This window comes from Theropithecus gelada, chromosome 2, assembly GCF_003255815.1.
Source record: "Theropithecus gelada isolate Dixy chromosome 2, Tgel_1.0, whole genome shotgun sequence".
NCBI classification, from domain to species: Eukaryota; Metazoa; Chordata; class Mammalia; order Primates; family Cercopithecidae; genus Theropithecus; species Theropithecus gelada.
Genome location: NC_037669.1, coordinates 81,991,275 through 82,011,569, shown reverse-complemented (window position 1 = coordinate 82,011,569; position 20,295 = coordinate 81,991,275). Strand labels below are relative to the sequence as shown.

The window sequence follows — 20,295 nt, the reverse complement described above, 5'->3', positions numbered from 1 at the left end:
AGAAAGAGAAAAGGGCTAGCAACAAACGAAACCTAGCACTGCAGGTTTGAACAAGAATAGAAGAGGGGCAGGGGCTCTGTGGGGCTCAGTCACTAACCAGGTGTCTCTTTGCTCTCAGCGGAGTTCAGCATTTGGACCCGGGAAGCAGGTGCTGGAGGCCTCTCCATCGCTGTTGAGGGCCCCAGTAAGGCTGAGATTACATTCGATGACCATAAAAATGGGTCGTGCGGTGTGTCTTATATTGCCCAAGAGCCTGGTATGTATTCAGGGTTCACAAGAGGACATTTTCCTTGTTTGAACATGGTTAGGTTGCAAGGAACAGAAATCCATCAAGTTTGCTGAAGTCAATGGGGATTCTATGTGTATGGGCACATGGGAGAGCCTCCTAGAAATCCAGTTGCAAGATACATGGCCAGACCTCCTAAGGGTGGGAACACTTGTTCTGGTTGCCTCTTGTCTTTCTCCATTAGCCTCTCTGCTTCTTGCTTTCATTCAATTGCTCCATTCTTTCCACCGACCGGCCTTTGTCTGCCCACCCATGGCTACCTTGGCTGGCTGCCCCAGAAGAGTGACCTTGGCATCTGAGCTCCCTCTGTCAGGAGTTCTTAACCTTTTGTGTGCCATTAACTCTTGCCATCTGGCGAAGCCTATGGGGACTGTTCTTGGGATAATGTTTTAAAACACATAAAATGAAATATGTCACATTATAAAGGAAATCAATGATACTAAATACAGTTACCAAAATCTTATAAGAACAAATATGCAACATAGAAACATGCATATCTTCATTAATACATTAAATCATAAGATTTGGTGACAATATATTAACTGTCATCAAAGTAGCAAAGTAATAAGTGAAAATGATATGTCAAAATAACTGTAAAATGACATAAAAACATCTGTAATTTTTAATGATGATATAAGTAATATGTACTTACAATGTGTTGTGATTTCTTGTCAACATTTCTGAAGAAAGGACATGGTAAATTTCAGTTAGTGGATGGTGAAAATTAAAATGTAGTTTTTTTCCCATTCAAGTCCATGGATCTCCTGAATTCAATACACAGGCCATCTGGGGACCCTGTGGGCCCCGGTTAAGAGTCCCTGGCCTTGCCCCACTAAGGAAATCATATTGGCCCAGCCTCAGCCAGGCAACTCCCACTCAACCAATCAGCTGTGGCCATTGAGGAGGGCTGGGTCTCTCTGAAGGCATTTTAGCCCTTGGTGAGAAGCAAGAGGTCACTCTGGGTTCAGAGTCTCTGAAATGATGGGGCTTTCCTGTCCTCATAGGTAACTACGAGGTGTCCATCAAGTTCAATGATGAGCACATTCCGGACAGCCCCTACCTGGTGCCGGTCATCGCGCCCTCTGACGACGCCCGCCGCCTCACTGTTATGAGCCTTCAGGTGAGATGCAAGGAAGCATCCATCTCCTTGGCCACAGGCCGCCAGTGAGACCCCTGGACTCCTGAGGCCGCTTCAATGTCCCCTTAGGTGCTGAGGCCCCTTCTCACATTTTGACCACAGATGTCACCCAGTCACTGGGGAGCTTTCCTGCGGCAGAGTCAACTCCCCATACACTTAGGGCAGATGACACTTGGGGCGAGCAAAAACAGAGCCACAGTCAACAACACACCTTAATGTTGGGGGACAAGTTTGTTTTTAAAGGTTTATTTAAGAGAAACAAAGGAAGCCTGTTCATAATTGGTTAAGGGATAACAAGGGCTTTCAAAACAAAACCAACACAAAAATAACAGTGCAGTGATGTTTTAGCCTGCTGTTGTTGGCTGCCTTTCCTCAAGAAAGACAGTTGCAATTTATTATGATTCATTTATAATAAGTGTGCAGGGAACTATGTTAAGAGCTTTATCAGTGTTACCTCAGGAAATCCTTGCAATAGCCTGACAAGTAGGTTCTCTTGACCCCATTTTAATGATGGAAAAACAGAGGTACAAGGAGGTTTTGTCCACTGGGAACCGCTAGTATGAGGCAGAGCAGAGGCAGTGTGGCTCCAGAACCTGTATTTTTGTTTGTTATTGTTGTTGAGACACAGTCTCACTCTGTCATCCAGGCTAGAGTGCAGTGGCATGATCTTGGCTCACTGAAACCTCTGCCTTCCAGGTTCAAGTGATTCTTCTGCCTCAGCCTCCTGAGTAGCTGAGACTCCAGGCGTGCACCATCACACTCAGCTAATTTTTGTGTTTTTCTTAGAGATGGGGTTTCGCCATGTGGGCCAGGCTGGTCTCAAACTCCTGACCTGAGGGTGATCCGCCCCACCCCCCTCAACCTCCCAAAGTGCTGGGATTACAGGCATGAGCCACTGTGCCCGGCCAGAACCTGTGCCCTTAACTACAACCTCTCTAACCCCCACCTGTCATTGTGGCACACGGTTGCATAGTCCATCCCATTAGGATACCAGGAGATGCAACATTTCTCATCGTCCTAAACAGGTCACTTAATTCAAGGTTGCACTAGCACCTTCAGCCAAACGAAGAACCATCAGGGATGCCTCTGGGTTTTTGCCCAGGACACTGAAAAATAATTAGGTGTCTGAATTGGGAGTAGCAATTAAGTTGTGAAATAACATTGAAATCCCAAAGTATGATTTCTGGGTAAGAGTTTCTAAATAGCCTTGAGCTGCCCCCAGTTCTTGAAAATATTGGATTCATTAAAATCCAATCTGATGTCTAAGATCAGTGATATGATTGGCTCTAGTTCCCTACACTTGGTTTACATTTGAGATTCTAATCTTACTCTGAGGGGAACTGGGATACCTCCAGTAGTTCCAAACGTTAGTCTGTCATTTAGGGACGTAAACAGAACCCAGACCAGACTCAGTCCACACATTGAAGCGGCCTCATCCAGAGAATACCAAGGGTACTAACTGGTTACTGTGGTGTAGATGTTTTTCTTGTGTTTCATTTAAAGGCTTCTTAACAGAAGTGTCTTTTGTGACCGACTTAACTGAAACCTACAGAGGGAGATAAACCCAGCACTTGTTGAGGGCAGGAGCTGCCCTCATGCATCTCGAAGATTTCTTTCGAATCTTCCGAGGCATTTATCTCCCTCTTGAGGATTTAGTGGCAAGCGGAATCAGGTAATGTAAATTATGCTGTCTAAAAGGAGCTGGTTTGGAAAAATCCTCTCCAGGAAGCTTTTCTGTAGAGTCCTCTCGTCATAGCTGGGTCATAAATGTTTCAGTAAGTACACAGCAGGCTGTTTCTCAAGCTTTTGTAACCAGCTGCTGCCGCAGGAGGGGCGTGTTCATCAGCACGCCCCCTGTTCTTCCCGGGTCATTTGATGCCGAGTGATATGGAAATTATTGATCAGAGATTTCGCAGAGGCCCACGCAGCAACATCTGGGGCTGGTTAGCAAAGACAGGCATGTATCGTTTTGTCTTGCTTTTGAGACTTTCTAGGAAATGGGAGTAGGCTGGCATTTGGGGTGGGGGTGGGATGGGAGTGATCTGGTGATCAAAGACTTTCTAATTCTGTGTTCCATCCACCTTCCTCAGTCTCTATCCCTTAGGGCAGCACAGTCCAATAGTAGGTTCTGCCGTGATCAAAATGCTCCAAGTTTATGCTGTGCAGCATGATAGCCACTAACCACATGCGACCATTGAACATCTGAAATGTGGCCAGAGGAACCAAGGAGCTGGACGTTTAGTTTTATTTAAGTGCATTAAATTGAAATATATGTATATATGGCCACATGTGGCTGGTGACTACCAAATTAGCCAGTGCAGCTTTGGGACCTTGCCATGAAGATGTGGTTCTTGGACCAGTTCTTGGACCTGAGCATCACCTGAGAACTTCAGTCCCAGACCCACTGGATCAGAATCTGCGTTTTAATAAGATCCCCAGATGGTTTGCTTACACATAAAGCATGAACCATGCTGCTTTAGAGTTATTGCCTGAGGAGTGGCTGTCCGACCAAGTCTAAATCAAAATTACTGACTTGTAAAATGCTGCTGTTTGGGATTGGCCAGTCTTAAAATATCTCCAATGTTGTTGCTCAGCTTTGTTCTTAACCATCTGAACTTCTGATCCCCTCCTCCCAGAGGAGGAGATAGTTTCCAAGACAAAGTATGGGGAGTGAAACTGATCCAGAGAAGAGCAAAAGCTATGTCTTTCTATGACTTCTTGTGGGGATACAACCTCTAAATGCATATTACTATTTAATAAGCTTATGTTTTCAAGCCTCTCTGTGTATGGGCTAGGCCCTGTGCTGAATGTTTTGCATGCACAGCTTAATTTGATCTTTATAGTAGCCCTCGAGATGGATCGTTATTATGCCCATTTTACAGATGAGGAAACCAAGACTCGAAGAGGTTTGGCAACCTGGATATATAGCTAGGAAATGGTAGGAAATCCAGGGCTGATTTGTAACTGCTATGGAGTACCGCCTTCTTTGCACATGTGGCCCTTTATAATATGTTCCTCCAGGTCTGCCCTTGAGATAACAAACAGCATAACATAAAACTGTGTTTGTGTTCGTGAGTGCATGACTTTGTTAGCTGCCAGTATCCTCCTAAAAGAGGATACTTTTTTGACCTGGAACATACTGGGTTTTCTGGCCTGCATAGGTGTTATTTTGAATGCTGAGATGATAGTCCTTTTGACCAGGATGTCTCAAGTATCCAAACCTAGAAATCATCTCTTCCAGGCTGTATCAAGATGGTTTGCGTAGGAGACCATGCAGATGCACGTCTCTGCTGTCTTACGTTAAAAATGCAGAATGGCTCACCTGCTCTTTTGTTGTCATATGTTATATAGAAAAACATTCTGGGCCTATTTGCATGAGAACTGTCACCCAGAGTTTTGGGTAGGGTCAGTGTGTGCCACTGAACAGGAACGCTGAGGGCCATAACCTGTCTAATGTATTAAATTCTCAGGAATCGGGATTAAAAGTTAACCAGCCAGCATCCTTTGCTATAAGGTTGAATGGCGCAAAAGGCAAGATTGATGCAAAGGTGCACAGCCCCTCTGGAGCCGTGGAGGAGTGCCACGTGTCTGAGCTGGAGCCAGGTGAGCAGGAGGCCTGCTGGGGGGTCCTAGCACCAGCACTTTCCAGCAGAATGTTCTTGTAAATGTGCGTCCCGAAGGAGGGCTGATCGGTTTCATTACTGCCAGTGAGTAGTGGATTCCCTTTGCTGTTGCCAGATGTTGTTTATAAATTAGCGTTTAAACCTGTACCAGGAATAGGCAGACCCTTTACCCTGGGAGAGAATTCTCATTCTTTCTTTCTTTTTTAAACAAATGCTGGGCAGGGTGCAGTGCCCTAACCTGGGAGGCCAAGGCTGCCGTGAGCTATGATTGTGCCGCTGAACTCCAGCCTGGGCGACAGAGCGAGACCCTGTCTCAAAAAAAAAAAACAACAACAACAACAAGAAGCATACACACACAACACAAAAACAAATGCTGCTTTTTTTTTGTTAGTTTTTCAGATTCCTTTTGCATGACATTCATCATGATTTTTCTTACATATTGTAACAACATCTTATATATTTTTATTGTATCGTTGACCTTATGACGTGAGTAAGCATACTTTGATCTCACTTTACTCTAAGGGAAAGGTAGGTTAATGTTCTATAAATTAAAAAAGAAAATCTGGGTCTCTAGGCCCTAATGTCCTAAGATTTTTCTTGCTTGGTGCCTTGGTATATGGATTTAATCAACTTTAAAGAGACAGTGTTACCGGTGAACATAATACATTTATTAAGTGTCAGAAACTTTTTTTTTTGTTTGTTTTGAGATGGAGTCTCGCTCTGTCGCCCAGGCTGGAGTGCAGTGGCCGGATCTCAGCTCACTGCAAGCTCCGCCTCCCGGGTTCCCGCCATTCTCCTGCCTCAGCCTCCCGAGTAGCTGGGACTACAGGCGCCCACAACCGCGCCCGGCTAATTTTTTGTATTTTTAGTAGAGACGAGGTTTCACCGTGGTCTCGATCTCCTGACCTTGTGATCCGCCCACCTCGGCCTCCCAAAGTGCTGGGATTACAGGCGTGAGCCACCGCGCCCGGCGAGTGTCAGAAACTTGAAGGAAGGTATAGGGCTCAAAGAGTTGCTCACAGTTTGTGAAGTCCTGGCCAAAAAGCAGATGATGACCCCAGATGATCGCCATTACCACAGGAGAACTGAGAAGCAAATGGTAAAGATGGTCAGAGCAGGAGAGAGAAATAGTTTCTGCCTTGGTGAGTTCAGGAGGGCTTCTCAGAGGAGGTGACATTTGGTGTGGGCCTTGATGTATGAGGGGGAGACCTATGATCACTGCCTTATAGGGCATTTGTTGTGTGCCTGGCTATATTTGTATAGTGTAGTTGGAAATCTAGGCTCTGACCAGGCATGGTGGCTCACATCTGTAATCCCAGCACTTTGGGAGGATCAGTTGAGCCCAGGAGTTTGGGACCAGCCTGGGCAGCATAGTGAGACCCCTTCTCTACAAAAATAAAGTAAAAAAAAAATTAGCCGGCCGAGCGCGGTGGCTCATGCCTGTAATCCCAGCACTTTGGGAGGCCAAGGCGGGCGGATCACAAGGTCAGGAGATCGAGACCACGGTGAAACCCCGTCTCTACTAAAAATACAAAAAATTAGCCGGGCGCAGTGGCGGGCGCCTGTAGTCCCAGCTACTCAGGAGGCTGAGGCGGAGAATGGCGTGAACCCGGGAGGCAGAGCTTGCAGTGAGCCGAGATCGCGCCACTGCACTCCGACAGAGCGAGACTCTGTCTCAAAAAAAAAAAAAAAAAAAAAAAATTAGCCAGGCATGGTGGCACACACCTGTAGTCTACTTGTGAAGGATGAGGTGGGAGGATTGCTTATGCCCAGGAGGTCGAGACTGCTGTGAGCTGTGTCATGCCACTGTACTCCAACCTGGGTAATGCAGCAAGACCCTGTCTCAAAAAGAAAGAAAAAGAAATGTAGGCTCTGTGTGAACATTGAGATCTATGTTTCCCAGTAGTCAGAAAGGGCAGTGGGGAGCCTCAGGAGGAACAAATGTGAAGGATGGGGTCAGATCCCGGTTTTAGTCTGAAAGGCCAGGTGGCGAGCTGGTGCTCCCAGAGTGGTCCATTTGAGAAAGCAGCAGCACTGGAAATGGAGAAGGCCAGAGCGCTATGGTAGCCATAGAGAATGAGAGAGAGAACCCATTCCAAAATGTTCCATGTAGCTTAGTGATTGGGCGGCAGATGACAGTACAGTTGTCAGAACTAGGGCCAGCCAGGCAGAGGGTGGGTGAGGATTGGTCAGGGCCTTAAAGGGTTTAATATTTTGCTTTGAGGGGTTTTGAAGGATCCCCGATACCCACATGGAGATGTTTACTAGATCACTGTGAGGTTTGGTGGCCTCAGCCCCAACAGTCCCTCACTGGGTACCCTCCCTCTTCTCTTAAAGCCAATGTGCTTCAGGAGAAGCTGGCTCCACCCCAGGCAGGATTTGAACCCCTACAGATGTATGAGATCATTAGCATGACACAGTTACTATTGATTGCAAATTACAGGATGCCCAGCTCAAGCCAACTCACACAATAAAGGGGCCCAGTGAGTTGCATAACTGGAAAGTTCAAGAGATCCAAGATGGGTTTCAGCGATTTGATTTGGTCATTGAGCTGGGCCCTGCAAGGCCTCAAATATCTCTGCTGTTCTGCTTTGTGGGCCTGGTTCTGAGGCTGGCCTTCCTCTTGGTGGCAGGATGGCTCCAGCAGCACCAGATGTCCCACCTTCACGCCACATCAGTTAAGAATCCTCTCAGGATTCTTAGAAGTCTAGAGGCTCCTTTTCCCAGAAGTCTCCAGCACATCTCCCTTCCCATCTCACTGACCTGGACACATGCCCACTGCTGAGTCATTGCCTGTGGCTAAAGAAGTGCCATGTGTTCATTGACGAAGGCTTAGCGAAGGATTTTTCCCTGATCCACTCAGGGACTACACTTGGATGTGGCGGTAGAGCCGGCTTCCCCTAAAGCACATTGGCTCTCAGGGAGGCAGATGGGGACCTAGCTAGGGGACTGTTGGGGCATGTTCAGTGCCAAAGGATGTAGGGTGCACAGCTCCATGGAGATGCACCTCTGTGGAGACCTCCAGAGGCAGGGAGAAGAGCTTTGGGGAACACAAATTCTGAGAGGGATGAAGAGTCCTAGGAGCCAGGGAGAGACTGAGAGACTACCTGGAGAGGTAGGAGGAGAACAGGCTCTGCACCCCGGGCAGGAGGGCTTCAAGGAGGAAGTGGTGGTCAGGTGGTGCACAATGAGTAGATGTTTTAGGTGCCCATTTCAGTTAACAGATTACCTTGCTACATGCTGTGACCCAAACGCACAGCCAAAAACCTGCCCTGTGGGGCAGTTCCTAGCTTTGAGCTTAATTAAGGAGCAGTAATGCCAGTTGGAACCATTTTTCCCCCTTCAACTGGCCACATAGAGAAACGTAGAAGAAGCGAGGTTTTCTTTTTCCCCTTCATATATATTCTTCTTTATTTCTTGTTACATCTTCCCAAAACAGAGACTTTCAACAGTAGTTAGAATGGCCATCTCCCAACATTTAAAGAAAAACTGAACCCCCGCAATGGGTGAATGAAGTAAAGGGTAGTAACCTAGAGTTCAGCTGAGTAGGCCACTGTGGAGCCTTAAGTGGTGAGGTCTTCCAATTTCAGAGTGATGTGTCTTCAACTTGTATCATCGTTTTAGTGGAAAAACATCATTTAATTTTGGTGAAATGAGATTCATCTCGTGACAGGATTAGTAACAGCATTCACGGAATTTCACATTCAAAAAGTGAGGTTTTCTAAAGAAAGGAAGGGTTCTTCTGAGGCAGGGGTCAGAGTCTTGTCCTGTGTTTATAGGATTTGCGATGTGGATGTGTTTTCCTTGGAGCTGATGAGGGATACCCAGGGGGGTCCGTCTGGTTCTGAAATCCAGGATGCTGAGTGCCAGGCTCCCTGTAGAACTGTTGATTTTAAATGGGCCATCTCGGGTTGGCCTCCATCCTTTGTCCTCACTGAACTCGGGGGTGTCCATTTGCCTGATTTCACCCTGTGCCTTTGCTCATTCTTCTAGATAAGTACGCTGTTCGCTTCATCCCTCATGAGAATGGTGTTCACACCATCGATGTCAAGTTCAATGGGAGCCACGTGGTTGGAAGCCCCTTCAAAGTGCGCGTTGGGGAGCCCGGACAAGCGGGGAACCCTGCCCTGGTGTCCGCCTATGGCGCAGGACTCGAAGGGGGCACCACAGGTAACCCACTCCTCTGCTTCTTGAAGCCTTAACTGAACCAGCTCCAGGGACAAGCCAGATGGAAATCCTCAAGCCCCATGGAAGCTTTTTACACGCGCTTTCCATGGAAACTGGGGTCATGCACACTTTGGAGGTGCTTGCTGTCCAAAGCTGTTTTGGGAGTTGCGGTTTGGCCCGTGATAAATTCAGAGTAAGAGCTTGATGGCTGTGTTGTCACACCTCATTACTGTTAGTTGTGATTCAGATTTCTTCCTCTGCCAGGTTTCTTGACTTTCAGAACAGGATGCTGATAGTCAGGGAACACAGCACAGTGTCATTAATTTTGAGGGTTTCTTTGCCTACACAGAATTCATGATGCGTCCAAGGGGGCTCCTACCCATCTGTTCTTTCATGGTACCGGGCTCCCAGAAGTGCACTGAAGCAGCAGTAAGACCTGTCCCAGCCTATCTCCTCCTCTTTTTACTCTCAGATCTTAATGGAGGAGGAGAAAAGACTGAAATGGTCAAAGAATTCTGAAGCTTTTTGGACCCATTGCAATTTATTTTTATTCTTTGCCACAGATGGGACATGTTTGATTGTGAAAAATACAGGCAGCGAAGAAGTAAATAAAGTGGGACTCACTCCATCTTCTCTCCTCCCCAACCTGGGTCCGGAAGCAAACGGTTCCAGGAAGGGAGGGCCTTCACCCTGTCTGTCATCTCATTGTCTGTCTTCATTCTTGGTTGCTGGGTTGGTTAGCTAATCGGTTCATTAGACAAGCAGACACAGTTTTGCTTTTGTCTTACAGAAGGAATCTTACTGCATCTACTGTGATACAGCTTGTGTTTTTGCTTTGACCTCTTAAAGATCTTTCCATGTCAGAACAGATCTTTCCCTCTTTTTCCTGGCTGTGTGAGAATTCCTGCTGTGAATCATGGTTATTTGAACAGGTGGCATCGGGTGGCATGCAGTGAGTGCGTCACTGTTACGGAGGCTGCCAGGGTGGAGAGCCGGTCCTTAGTCTCTGCAGGGGAAGTGTACAGTGTGGACTCACTGGGGCATGTTTGCATTTGGTGTTACTTTGGACCCCCTTGGGAAAGCAATATGTCCAGGTTTCTTGAGTCTTTCGTGGGTGTACCCCTACCCCGCATAAGGAGAGTGGGATGGAGCAGACTTGCCTCCCAGGGGTGAGGGGTGAGTGACTGCATGGTTGTCTGGCATCCAGCCCCAGGAGCAAGTGTCCTGTGTGGCCAAGGGGCCCTCTCCAGGTGCAGGAGTGACTGGTGGGCTGGCAGGCTGCCCGGGACTCTGACCAAAGCAGTGGCCTCAGCAAAGCCACCCACAGGGGTGGTGTGAGTGCTGCCAGACTCCCCAGGCAAATCTAGTCTGGCTCCACCCTAAACTCTGGGCCTGCAGCTTGCCTTTTGTGAAAGGCATGGTATCATTTTACCATAGGCGATGTCCATTTTACAGATGTGGAAAGTGAGGTGCAGAGGTTGAGTCACTCCCCCAAACAAACACTCCCCTAAAAAGCAGTCAGCTGGGAGGAGGCAGAACCAGGAATCCATCCAAATCTGTGACCTCAGAGCCTGTGTGCTGAACCCCCGAGCTTGGCCCCCTCTCTAAGTGGCTGGTTCACCCAGAGGCAGTGACTGCATCCCCAGCCCACTTTGGGGTGTCCTAAACCAGGACCCTGTCCTCCCAGCTGCTCAGGAATACTTTCCAGGCAGCAGTACTGGCAATTGGGCCCTGACAAGCTACTCACCTCTGAGGGCCCAGGTGGGGTCCTCTAGGCACTTGGAGCGCGTGGCAGGCTTCAGGCCAGGCCCCACAGCAGCTGCTGGGGTCTCCCACACTGGCCAGGAAGCATCTCACCTTCCTGCTGGCTCATGCGGCTGTGCCTGGGCCCTCTCCCATTTCCTTTTGGCTGTTCACACACCTTTTGGGAGCTTAGGTTTCAGGCTGTGCTCTGCAAGTGCTGGATGCTGCTGAGAGAAGGAGCTGCTCTTGCAGGGAAGCTCCCAGCCAGGAGCGGAGAGGTACAGAACCGCCTGCTTCAAACCCTGTGTAAATATTGCTCTTGTCACAGGGAAGGCGTCTTGTTTTTCCAGCCCTCCTGCTCCCAAGCCTTTCCCTAAATATCCATTCTGAGATTACACAGCTGCAGTGTGCATGGAATGAAAAGGTATCTGTGCTCGGCTGCCAGAGTGCCCCGTATCCTGACCTTCTGAACAAAGCAAACCTCCCTCTGTTTTTATGGGTGAGTTTGCTGTATCTCTTGGCTCAAGCTTTAAATGGTCCATTCTGTAGATTTTGGAATAGTGGAATGTGGAGAATTTGAGGCGGGACCCTGCTGGAGGAGGCTTGAGAGGCTGGGAGATAGACCAGGGAGCTCCCGATTCTTTGGAGCCGCTGAGCAATTTTCCTAATAAAATGATCCAGGAACCCCAGTGTGCTCGGGGTATACCAGAAGGGCCTCCTTCCCTCCTTCTATCCCCTTACCTGCCTTGAAGAACAAGAGGTGCTGCATTTAATGTGCATTAAACTCACAGGAACTGGGCCGGACGTGTTTGAGGGGGTGGGGGAAGACCGCCGTGCCCAGAGATGTTTTGTGGTGTCAGATACAGGTTGTAGCTAGAGGCAGTGGTGACAGACTTCTGCTTGTGGACTTTTTTCTTCCATCTTCTCTCAGGTAAGTGCTTTAGCACTTACCTGAGAGAAGTCCACTTAGTTGGACAGACTTTATGTTTAAATCCCAGTTCTGCTGGTCCCCAGCCGTGTGACTCCAGATGAATTATCTGACTTCGCTGTGCCTCTGCTTCCTTTCCTGCAAAACAGGAATAATAACGGGACCCACCTAATAGGCTTGTTTGGAGCCATAGAGGAGGTAACAGCCAAGTAATAGCTCTTGTCCCACAAGCCCTAATTTATCTTTTCCCACCTTGTCTTCCCTGCCCTTTTGGACCCTCACAGTCAAGATGAACTGATTTTTGGTTGGTCAAAATATTGCATTAGGGCCAAATGGGTGCGGTGGCTCATGCCTGTAATCCAACCACTTCGGGAGGCCAAGGCAGGAGGATTGCTTGCCCCAGGAGTTTGAGACCAGCCTGGGTGACATAGTAAAACTCCATCTCTACAAAAAAAAATAAAAAATAAAAAAAATAAAGACAAACTTAGGTATGAAACAGCTTATTAAAAAATGGTGGAACTTTCCCCTGCAGCCACATCATTTCAACTTCACTTTAAAAATATATTTTTGGCCTGGCACAGTGGCTCACACCTGTAATCCTAGCACTTTGGGAGGTGGAGGTGGGAGGATCACTTGAGCCTAGGAGTTTGAGACCAGCCCAGGCAACACAGCAAAACCCCATCTCTACAAAAAAAATTAAAAATTAGCCAGGTGAGGTGCATGCCTGAAGTCCCAGCTACTTTGGAGGCTGAGGCAGGAGGATGGCTTGAGCCTGGAAGATTGAGGCTGCAGTGAGCTGTGATCATGCCACTGTACTCCAACCTGGGCAAAAGAGGAAGACTTTATCTCAAAAAAATATTAATAATAAAGCCAGGTGCGTTGGCTCATGCCTATAAGCCCAGCACTTTGGGAGAGCAAGGTGGGCAGATCACTTGCGGTTAGGAGTTCGAGACCAGCCTGGCCAACATGGCGAGACCCTGTCTCTACTAAAGAAATACAAAAATTAGCTGGGCATGGTGGCGAGTGCCTGTAATCCCAGCTACTCAGGAAGCTGAGGCAGGAGAATCGTTTGAACCTGGGAGGCAGAGGTTGCAGTGAGCTGAGATCATGACACTGCACTCCAGCCTGGGCAACAGAGCGAGACTCCATCTCAATCAATCAATCAATAAAATATCTTTCCTTATCGTCACCTTACAGCTGCTTCCTGGATGGACACACTGTCTCCTTGTTGCTCACCTCCCGCTTCTTGCCTACGTAGCCCCTGGCCTCAGAGCTGCTGCTTGAGGGGCTTCTTGGCTGCACAGATTAGATACCATGATGAGGTTGAGATAGTGGGGAGGGTGGACCTTGGGACAGGAGCCTTGAGCTTCCAGGAACAGCTGGGTTGTGTTTGAGAGTCGCACGATAGCAGCTCTTTTGTTTTATTGATATCCAGAACAATAATTCTTTCTCTGGACTAGGAGCTATAATTAAACCAAAATATTTCCCAGCTGGGGCAGTGCCTAGAGCTCTGGCAGAAGCACAGCCCTGCCTGGGGATGCTATGCCAGGCATGCCCCATAGAGGGCACTGTAGCGGGCATGTGCCAGGCCTGATGACTGAAGGAGGCTCTCCCTGGGCCAGCTAAGTTGTTTCAGGGCTGCAGTTAGGGGATCTGAGGCAGCTCCACTGTCCATCCAGGGGTCAAGAGATGAGCCTGGCACCAGAGCCATGCAGACATCGTTCAAACCCAGCTCTACCACTTTCTAGTTGTGTAGCATGACTGGCCCCCCTCCCTGAGCCACAGAGTCATTTGTGAAGCAGGAATCGCGGAAAGGATTCCATACCACATGTGTCAATGGTGCTGTGCACAGGACCCGGAGCCGGAGTGGGGCACACATGCCCCGTCATCAGGAGCTGCTGTTTTGTTCCTGTGCTTGTTGCTGGAATTCACAGCAAAGTGGGTGGGCTGGCAGGTCACAGTGGCTGCACCCAGTCTGCAGCACAGTGCCTGGGGTGAGGGCTGAGGAGGAAGGGAGGAGATGCTTGGCCTCCCTGGCTTCTCCAAGTCTACCCAGAGAAGAAAGGACGGTCAGAGGGGCCCACGCCTCCCCCACACCCCTGGAGGGAGAGCTGGCTCTGGCGGCTGAAGCAGCATTTCAGGCTTACAGTGTGACTCAGGCTTCTCACCCTCAGCCACAATGGCTTATGCCCAGAGTAGAGAACAGGGTGTCCAGGCTGTTGCTGCTTGTGGGCGAAATGTCAGCCATGCTCCTCCTGCCTTGGCCTGGAAAAGGGAGCCCTCACCCTTCAGGACCTGAGGTTCTCTCTGCCAGAAGTTCAAAGCTAGTGTCGGTGGGTTCCCATGCCACCAGGGTGAGCTCTCTGTGAGGGGACCTATGTGTGTCCCTCACCACGGCCTCAGTGATCCTGGGAAAGCCCTCCAGGCCATCAACACAGCATTTTCTATTCCTTTCTCCCAGGTATCCAGTCGGAATTCTTTATTAACACCACCCGAGCAGGTCCAGGGACATTATCCGTCACCATCGAAGGCCCGTCCAAGGTTAAAATGGATTGCCAGGAAACACCTGAAGGGTACAAAGTCATGTACACCCCCATGGCTCCTGGTAACTACCTGATCGGCGTCAAATACGGTGGGCCCAACCACATTGTGGGCAGTCCCTTCAAGGCCAAGGTGACAGGTAACGATCAACTACCTCCGGAGTTACTCTCCCTTCCTGGGGAGCTGGTTTTGTCAGATCAATCGTAGTGGAAACTATGGATGGTTTTAGATGTGTTAAAGCTACTTTGAACTTTGAATGTCAGTAAATAGTATGAGATGTCAGAGGGCAGTGTTTGCAACTTACGAAAGTCCACAGAGTGGAGCGTGCAGAAGTTGAGAAAACATGTTCGGTAGTTTTCTGTCTCTAACAGGAAAGAATAGATATTGAAATCTTACGTATTTGTTTAGATAAGGGCCTGAAAAATCCCCTCATTTCTAATTTTCACTTTAAAAATAATCAAAAGGTTTTATTATACTTATAAAAATGTGTCTCCTCCAAAACACTGGAAAAAAGACCAAACTATGAAAACCAGTTCACAGCCACCACCCAAGGTAACCACCATAAACACTGTAGTAAATCCCTTCCACACATCATGATTCACTGTTACGTAAAGAATGTAGGTTCCTCGCAGAAAAATTAGAAAATTCACATAGAAAAATCATCCTTTCTCATCCACGGAATCATTTTTTGATATTTCATTATATGTCATCCCAAATTTTACTCTGCTTATACATAGACTATTTTACATAAATAGAAAGATGTGAATTCCACCAGCACATCTTTAGGGGGGTGGGGGCTGGGGGGATTGGGAGGGTTCTAGGCCTTGTCAGCCAAGGCCAGACTCATCCATTTGCCCAGAAAGCCAGATCCTAGTTGTATGGGGGTGGGACCGCAGGGGTTTAGAAGACATTATGGGTGTGAGATACAGGTGTGGTGGCTTTTGTATCCAGGTGTTGGGGTGCGCGGGCTCTCTTGGGGCTACTATGTAGGGTACTCGCCTGTCCTCTGGCTGAGAGACCCCTCTTGATCTGGCCATTCACGCCTGTCCCCCTTCCTCCCGTATCTTAGGCCAGCGTCTGGTTAGCCCCGGCTCAGCCAATGAGACCTCGTCCATCCTGGTGGAGTCAGTGACCAGGTCTTCTACAGAGACCTGCTATAGCGCCATTCCCAAGGCATCCTCGGACGCCAGCAAGGTGACCTCTAAGGGGGCAGGGCTCTCGAAGGCCTTTGTGGGCCAGAAGAGTTCCTTCCTGGTGGACTGCAGCAAAGCTGGTAGGTGTCTCGGCCTTTTCAAGGGTGGGGTGGGGCAGGGGCAGACTGGACATGCTGGGTACACTGGTCTTCCCTGCTGAGGTCTCCTGCAGTGCCTACCCCCATGTAACCCAGCCATTTGCAAGTAACCATGTTCATGACCCTGTTCTCCTGCACTTAATATTTTAAAATGATTTTCTTCTCTTTTGCCTTTTGAACTTGGGTATTTATTTGGGTTTCAACGGTCAGTTGCCTGGGTTCTGCCATCCAGTACACCTGGGTTGGAAACCTGGTACTGCCACTTCATTCATTCATTCGTTTGTTCATAAAACTTATTTAGCCATGTGACCTCGGAAAGTTGTTAAATCTCTTTCCAAAAGTCAGTTTCCTCTTCTCGGAAGTACCTTCCTTAAGGTGCCTGTGAGAGTAAACAAGAAGATTCTCATAGCTAACGCTTAGAATAGCCCTTACTGTGTGCTAGGGTTTGACACCCATCACTCCTTAAACCTCACAACTAGCTCGTGAGGTATGTGTCGTTCTCATTCCCTGTTTACAGATGGGGAAGCTGAGCTAGGGAGAGGTAAGATTCCAGTCCGAGGTCACCCAGGTAGCAAGTGGCAGGGCAGGGATTTGAACCCACACCGTCAGGCTCTATGAGCCTTTGCTTGTAATTGCCACACTCTCCCACCTCTCAGGGGCCCGAGCGTTATGGCGGAGGCTCCTTACCTTTGGCTCTCATACTCCCTCCTCTTCCTGTGCCTGTCCTGACGCATCCGAACGGAGTAACCACCTTCTTTTGCCTCCTAGGCTCCAACATGCTGCTGATCGGGGTCCATGGGCCCACCACCCCCTGCGAGGAGGTCTCTATGAAGCACGTAGGCAACCAGCAATACAACGTCACATATGTCGTCAAGGAGCGGGGCGATTATGTGCTGGCTGTGAAGTGGGGGGAGGAACACATCCCTGGCAGCCCTTTTCATGTCACAGTGCCTTAAAACAGTTTTCTCAAATCCTGGGGAGAGTTCTTGTGGTTGCTTTTGTTGCTTGTTTGTAATTCATTTTATACAAAGCCCTCCAGCCTGTTTGTGGGGCTGAAACCCCATCCCTAAAATATTGCTGTTCTAAAGTGCCTTTAGAAATAAGTCCTAGACTGGACTCTCGAGGGAACTGTTGGAGAATCTTGAGAAATGCAAGCTTGTTCAGTGGGCTGAGAAGATCCCAGCCCACTAGGTGCCAACCAGAACTCTTGGTGGAACAGATCACCCACTGCAGCAGACAGACCGGGCACACGATGAGACTGACGTTTCAGAAAAACAAAACTGGCTAGCCTGAGCTGCTGGTTCGCTCCTCAGCATTTATGAAACAAGGCTAGGGGAAGGTGGGCAGAGAAAAGGGGGACACCTAGTTTGGTTGTCATTTAGCAAAGGGGATGACTTAAAATCAGCTTAATCTCTTTCAGTGCCCGTGTTAATGTATTTGGCTATCAGATCACTAGCACTGCTTTACTGCTCCTCACTGCCAACACCACCATGCTCTGTGGCCTTCTTACGCTTCTCAGAGGGCAGAGTGGATGTGGTGGCAGCCGGGCCCGCATGTCTCCCAAGTACCTGTACCCTCGCTCTGATGATTATTTCTTGCAGAGTCACCACACGAGACCATCCCGGCAGTCATGGTTTTGCTTTAGATTTCCAAGTCCGTTTCAGTCCCTTCCTAGGTCTGAAGAAATTCTGCAGTGGTGAGCAGTTCCCCACTTGCCAAAGATCCCTTTTAACCAACACTAGCCCTTGTTTTTAGCACATGCTCCAGCCCTTCATCGGCCTGGGGAGTCTTACCAAAATGTTTAAAGTGACCTCAGGGGGCCCATGGATTAGCGCCCTCATCCCAAGGCCTGTCCCTTGACTTTAACACTCCACACCCGCCCCAGCCAGCTTCGTGGCTCACTTTTTCTGGAAAATAATGATCTGTACAGACAGGAAAGAATGAAACTCCTGCCGATCTTTGGCCTGAAAGTTGGGAATGGTGGGGGAGAGGAAGGGCAGCAGCTTATTGGTGGTCTTTTCACCATTTAGCAGAAACAGTGAGAGCTGTGTGGTGCAGAAATACAGAAATGAGGTGTAGGGAATTTTGCCTGCCTTCTGCGGACCTGAGCTGGCTTTGGAATGAGGTTAAAGCGTCAGGGACGTTGCCTGAGCCCAAATGTGTAGTGTGGTCTGGGCAGGCGGACCTTTAGGGTTTGCTGCTTAGTCCTGAGGAAGTGGCCACTGTTGTGGCGGGTGTAGCATATGGGGCGAGTGTTGGGGGTAAAAGCCCACCCTACAGAAACTGGAGCAGCCCGAAGCCTGATGTGAAAGGACCACGGGTGTTGTAAGCTGGGACATGGAAGCCAAACTGGAATCAAACACCGACTGTAAATTGTATCTTATAACTTATTAAATAAAACATTTGCTCCGTAAAGTTCCCTTGGTGTTCTTGGATGCTGTCGCTTCTGAATAAATTGTTTAATCCTAGGAGTTCAACACCACCAGCCTGGGTAACACAGCAAGACCCAACCTCTACAAAAAATTTAAAAAATTAGCCAGCATGGTAATGCATGCCTGTAGTCCCAGCTACTCAGGAGGCGGAGGCAGGAGGATCACTTGAGCCTGAGAGGCCAAGGTTGCAGTGAGCTGTGGTTGCAACCCTGCACTCTAGCCTGGGCAACAGAGCAAGACAGTGTAACACACACACACACACACACACACACACACACACACACACACACACAGTAACATCGTTGGAGCCCCAGACCAGCTCCCCCAACCTGTGCCTTAAGGGACACAGACTAGCAACTTGTTTTGACAATGAACCTGGGCTCTTTTTTAGGGGGGTGGGTAAACAAGAAGCTGTCACCTGTCACCCTGCTGTGCTAATTGTTGCTGCCGTCTTCCCCTCCCTTTGCCTCTGTTTCTCTCTTTTTTTTAAATTTTCCTTTTTTGAGACAGTGTCATTCGCCCAGGCTGGAGGGCAGCGGCGGGATCTCAGCTCACTGCAACCTCCATCTCCTGGGTTCGAGCAGTTCTTCTGCCTCAGCCTCCCAAGTAGCTGAGACTACAGGCGCATGCCACCATTCCTGGCTAATTTTTGTCTTTTTAGTAGAGAGATGGTTTCGCCATGTTGGCCAGACTGGTCTTGAACTCCTGACTTCAAGTGATCCATCCCGCCTTCGTCTCCCAAAGTGCTGTATTACAGGCGTCAACCACTGCAACCGGTCTGTTTCTCCTTTTTCTAGAAGAGCTTCTGAATGTTAAATGCTTGGGAGGTACCTAGCACCCTTCCTCCTCCGCCGCCTCCGCCTCTGCCTCCCCCCACCCCCCAGCAGTGATACCGCTTTGCAGATGGCACTACCACCTCAGGTGCTGCAATGACATGTTTGCAGATGCAAAGCTCACTTGGGGGCAGACCCGGGGCCCCTGCCTTCTAGACCCCAGAGTGGGAGTTCTACCCCCTGCTGATACCGCTGTGGAAACAGGAGCCCCCAGATAGGCCCGGCAGGTGCCATGGTGATGGGAAATCACTGCTGGGCCCCCGGCCCTCCAGATGGGGGTTGAGGGTGAAGAGAAAAGCAGGGAAGGGAGACTGGATTTTCTGACACCTGGCTGTCACTTGGGATCAATTGTTTGCCTCTGAGAGCAGTCTTATCTGTGGCCTGTGCCAGGAAGCACGGCTTCCTGGACTCCTATCTGGGAAGGTCCGTGGGCTTTGGGATTCTGCAGTGGCGGGCAGTTCCCCCGGGTCTGACCGGCCCACAGTTTGATGCCAGTTTGCCCACGGAGGAACACAGGGCACAGCCATTGGTTTCTCCAGTGTGAAGCCCGGTGGCTTTCTGTTGGGGGAGGTAGCATTTGTAAATTAACAGCATGGGCTTTGGTGTCAGGCACCCCAGAGCTTCAACCTTGTGTGGCCCTGGGGAAGTCGCCTTGCCTCACCTCTCTGGGTGGTCGTGAGGATCAGATAAGAGCCCCCAGGGAGCTGCAAGGAACAATTACCTGCCAGAGTCTCCATCACTGCTGTCTGTGACCAACACCTGCCGGAAGTGATGTTCCTTGCACAAGGCTGCCCCCTGGCGGCTTGTTGGTATCGGGCTACACCTGGTGGTCCCCTGCATGGGGGCGCTGGTGATGTCGCCCTGGGGTAATTTTCCCCACTAGAAGCCACTGCCTCCTGTTACATTAAAGCCATCTCAGGGTGGGATGCACCTCTTTATCCATCAATGGCTAGGAGCACAGGGCAACCTTTACCTGCACCTGGGCTTGGCTGCTATGGAAACCAGCTGTTTGTGCAAACACCTTGAAAACTTTGAAACTTGACCCCGGACAAGCCTGGTGCCAGGTCCTTTCCGACTTTTGTGTTTTCTTTCCAACTTTCACTATTGACTTTGCCTCTTTCCTACTAGGAGTGGACAGGGCCAATGGAGGTGAAGCAGACAGCAGCTGCCCTGCAGAGATTCCCAGGCCCTGCCCACTTCGAAGCACAGAAGCCCGCCTCTTCCTCCTCACATTTTCCTTTGCAACCCAGGGAGGCAGGCACCAGGATGCTGCCAAGAAGGAAACATTTTATTAACATGTTTCTTTGTTTCAG

General features: G+C 49.2%; 1 protein-coding gene and 1 long non-coding RNA gene across 7 annotated transcripts in view; one reads left to right on the top strand and one right to left on the bottom strand.

Moving 5' to 3' along the window:
* FLNB (filamin B) overlaps positions 1-18,132 on the top strand; it is a 168,409-nt gene extending 150,277 nt beyond the window's left edge. For 5 of the 6 annotated variants that reach the window (XM_025373982.1, XM_025373978.1, XM_025373974.1 and 2 more), the window contains 7 exons: positions 119-256; positions 1,291-1,406; positions 4,895-5,027; positions 9,041-9,217; positions 14,347-14,565; positions 15,496-15,699; positions 16,486-16,694. In XM_025373982.1, the coding sequence (XP_025229767.1) occupies positions 119-256; positions 1,291-1,406; positions 4,895-5,027; positions 9,041-9,217; positions 14,347-14,565; positions 15,496-15,699; positions 16,486-16,673 (1,175 nt within the window). In that variant the 3' untranslated portion in view covers positions 16,674-16,694. Of the gene's footprint in view, positions 1-118; positions 257-1,290; positions 1,407-4,894; positions 5,028-9,040; positions 9,218-14,346; positions 14,566-15,495; positions 15,700-16,485 lie in introns of all 6 variants that reach the window. The other variant, XM_025373970.1, reaches the window with a different exon arrangement.
* On the bottom strand, positions 8,438-16,546 carry LOC112617256. Its single transcript, XR_003117879.1, has 2 exons — positions 16,405-16,546; positions 8,438-12,023 (listed from the first exon to the last, which is right to left on the bottom strand). It is a non-coding gene; the product is annotated as an uncharacterized LOC112617256 (long non-coding RNA).
* Positions 18,133-20,295: the final 2,163 nt, after the last annotated feature.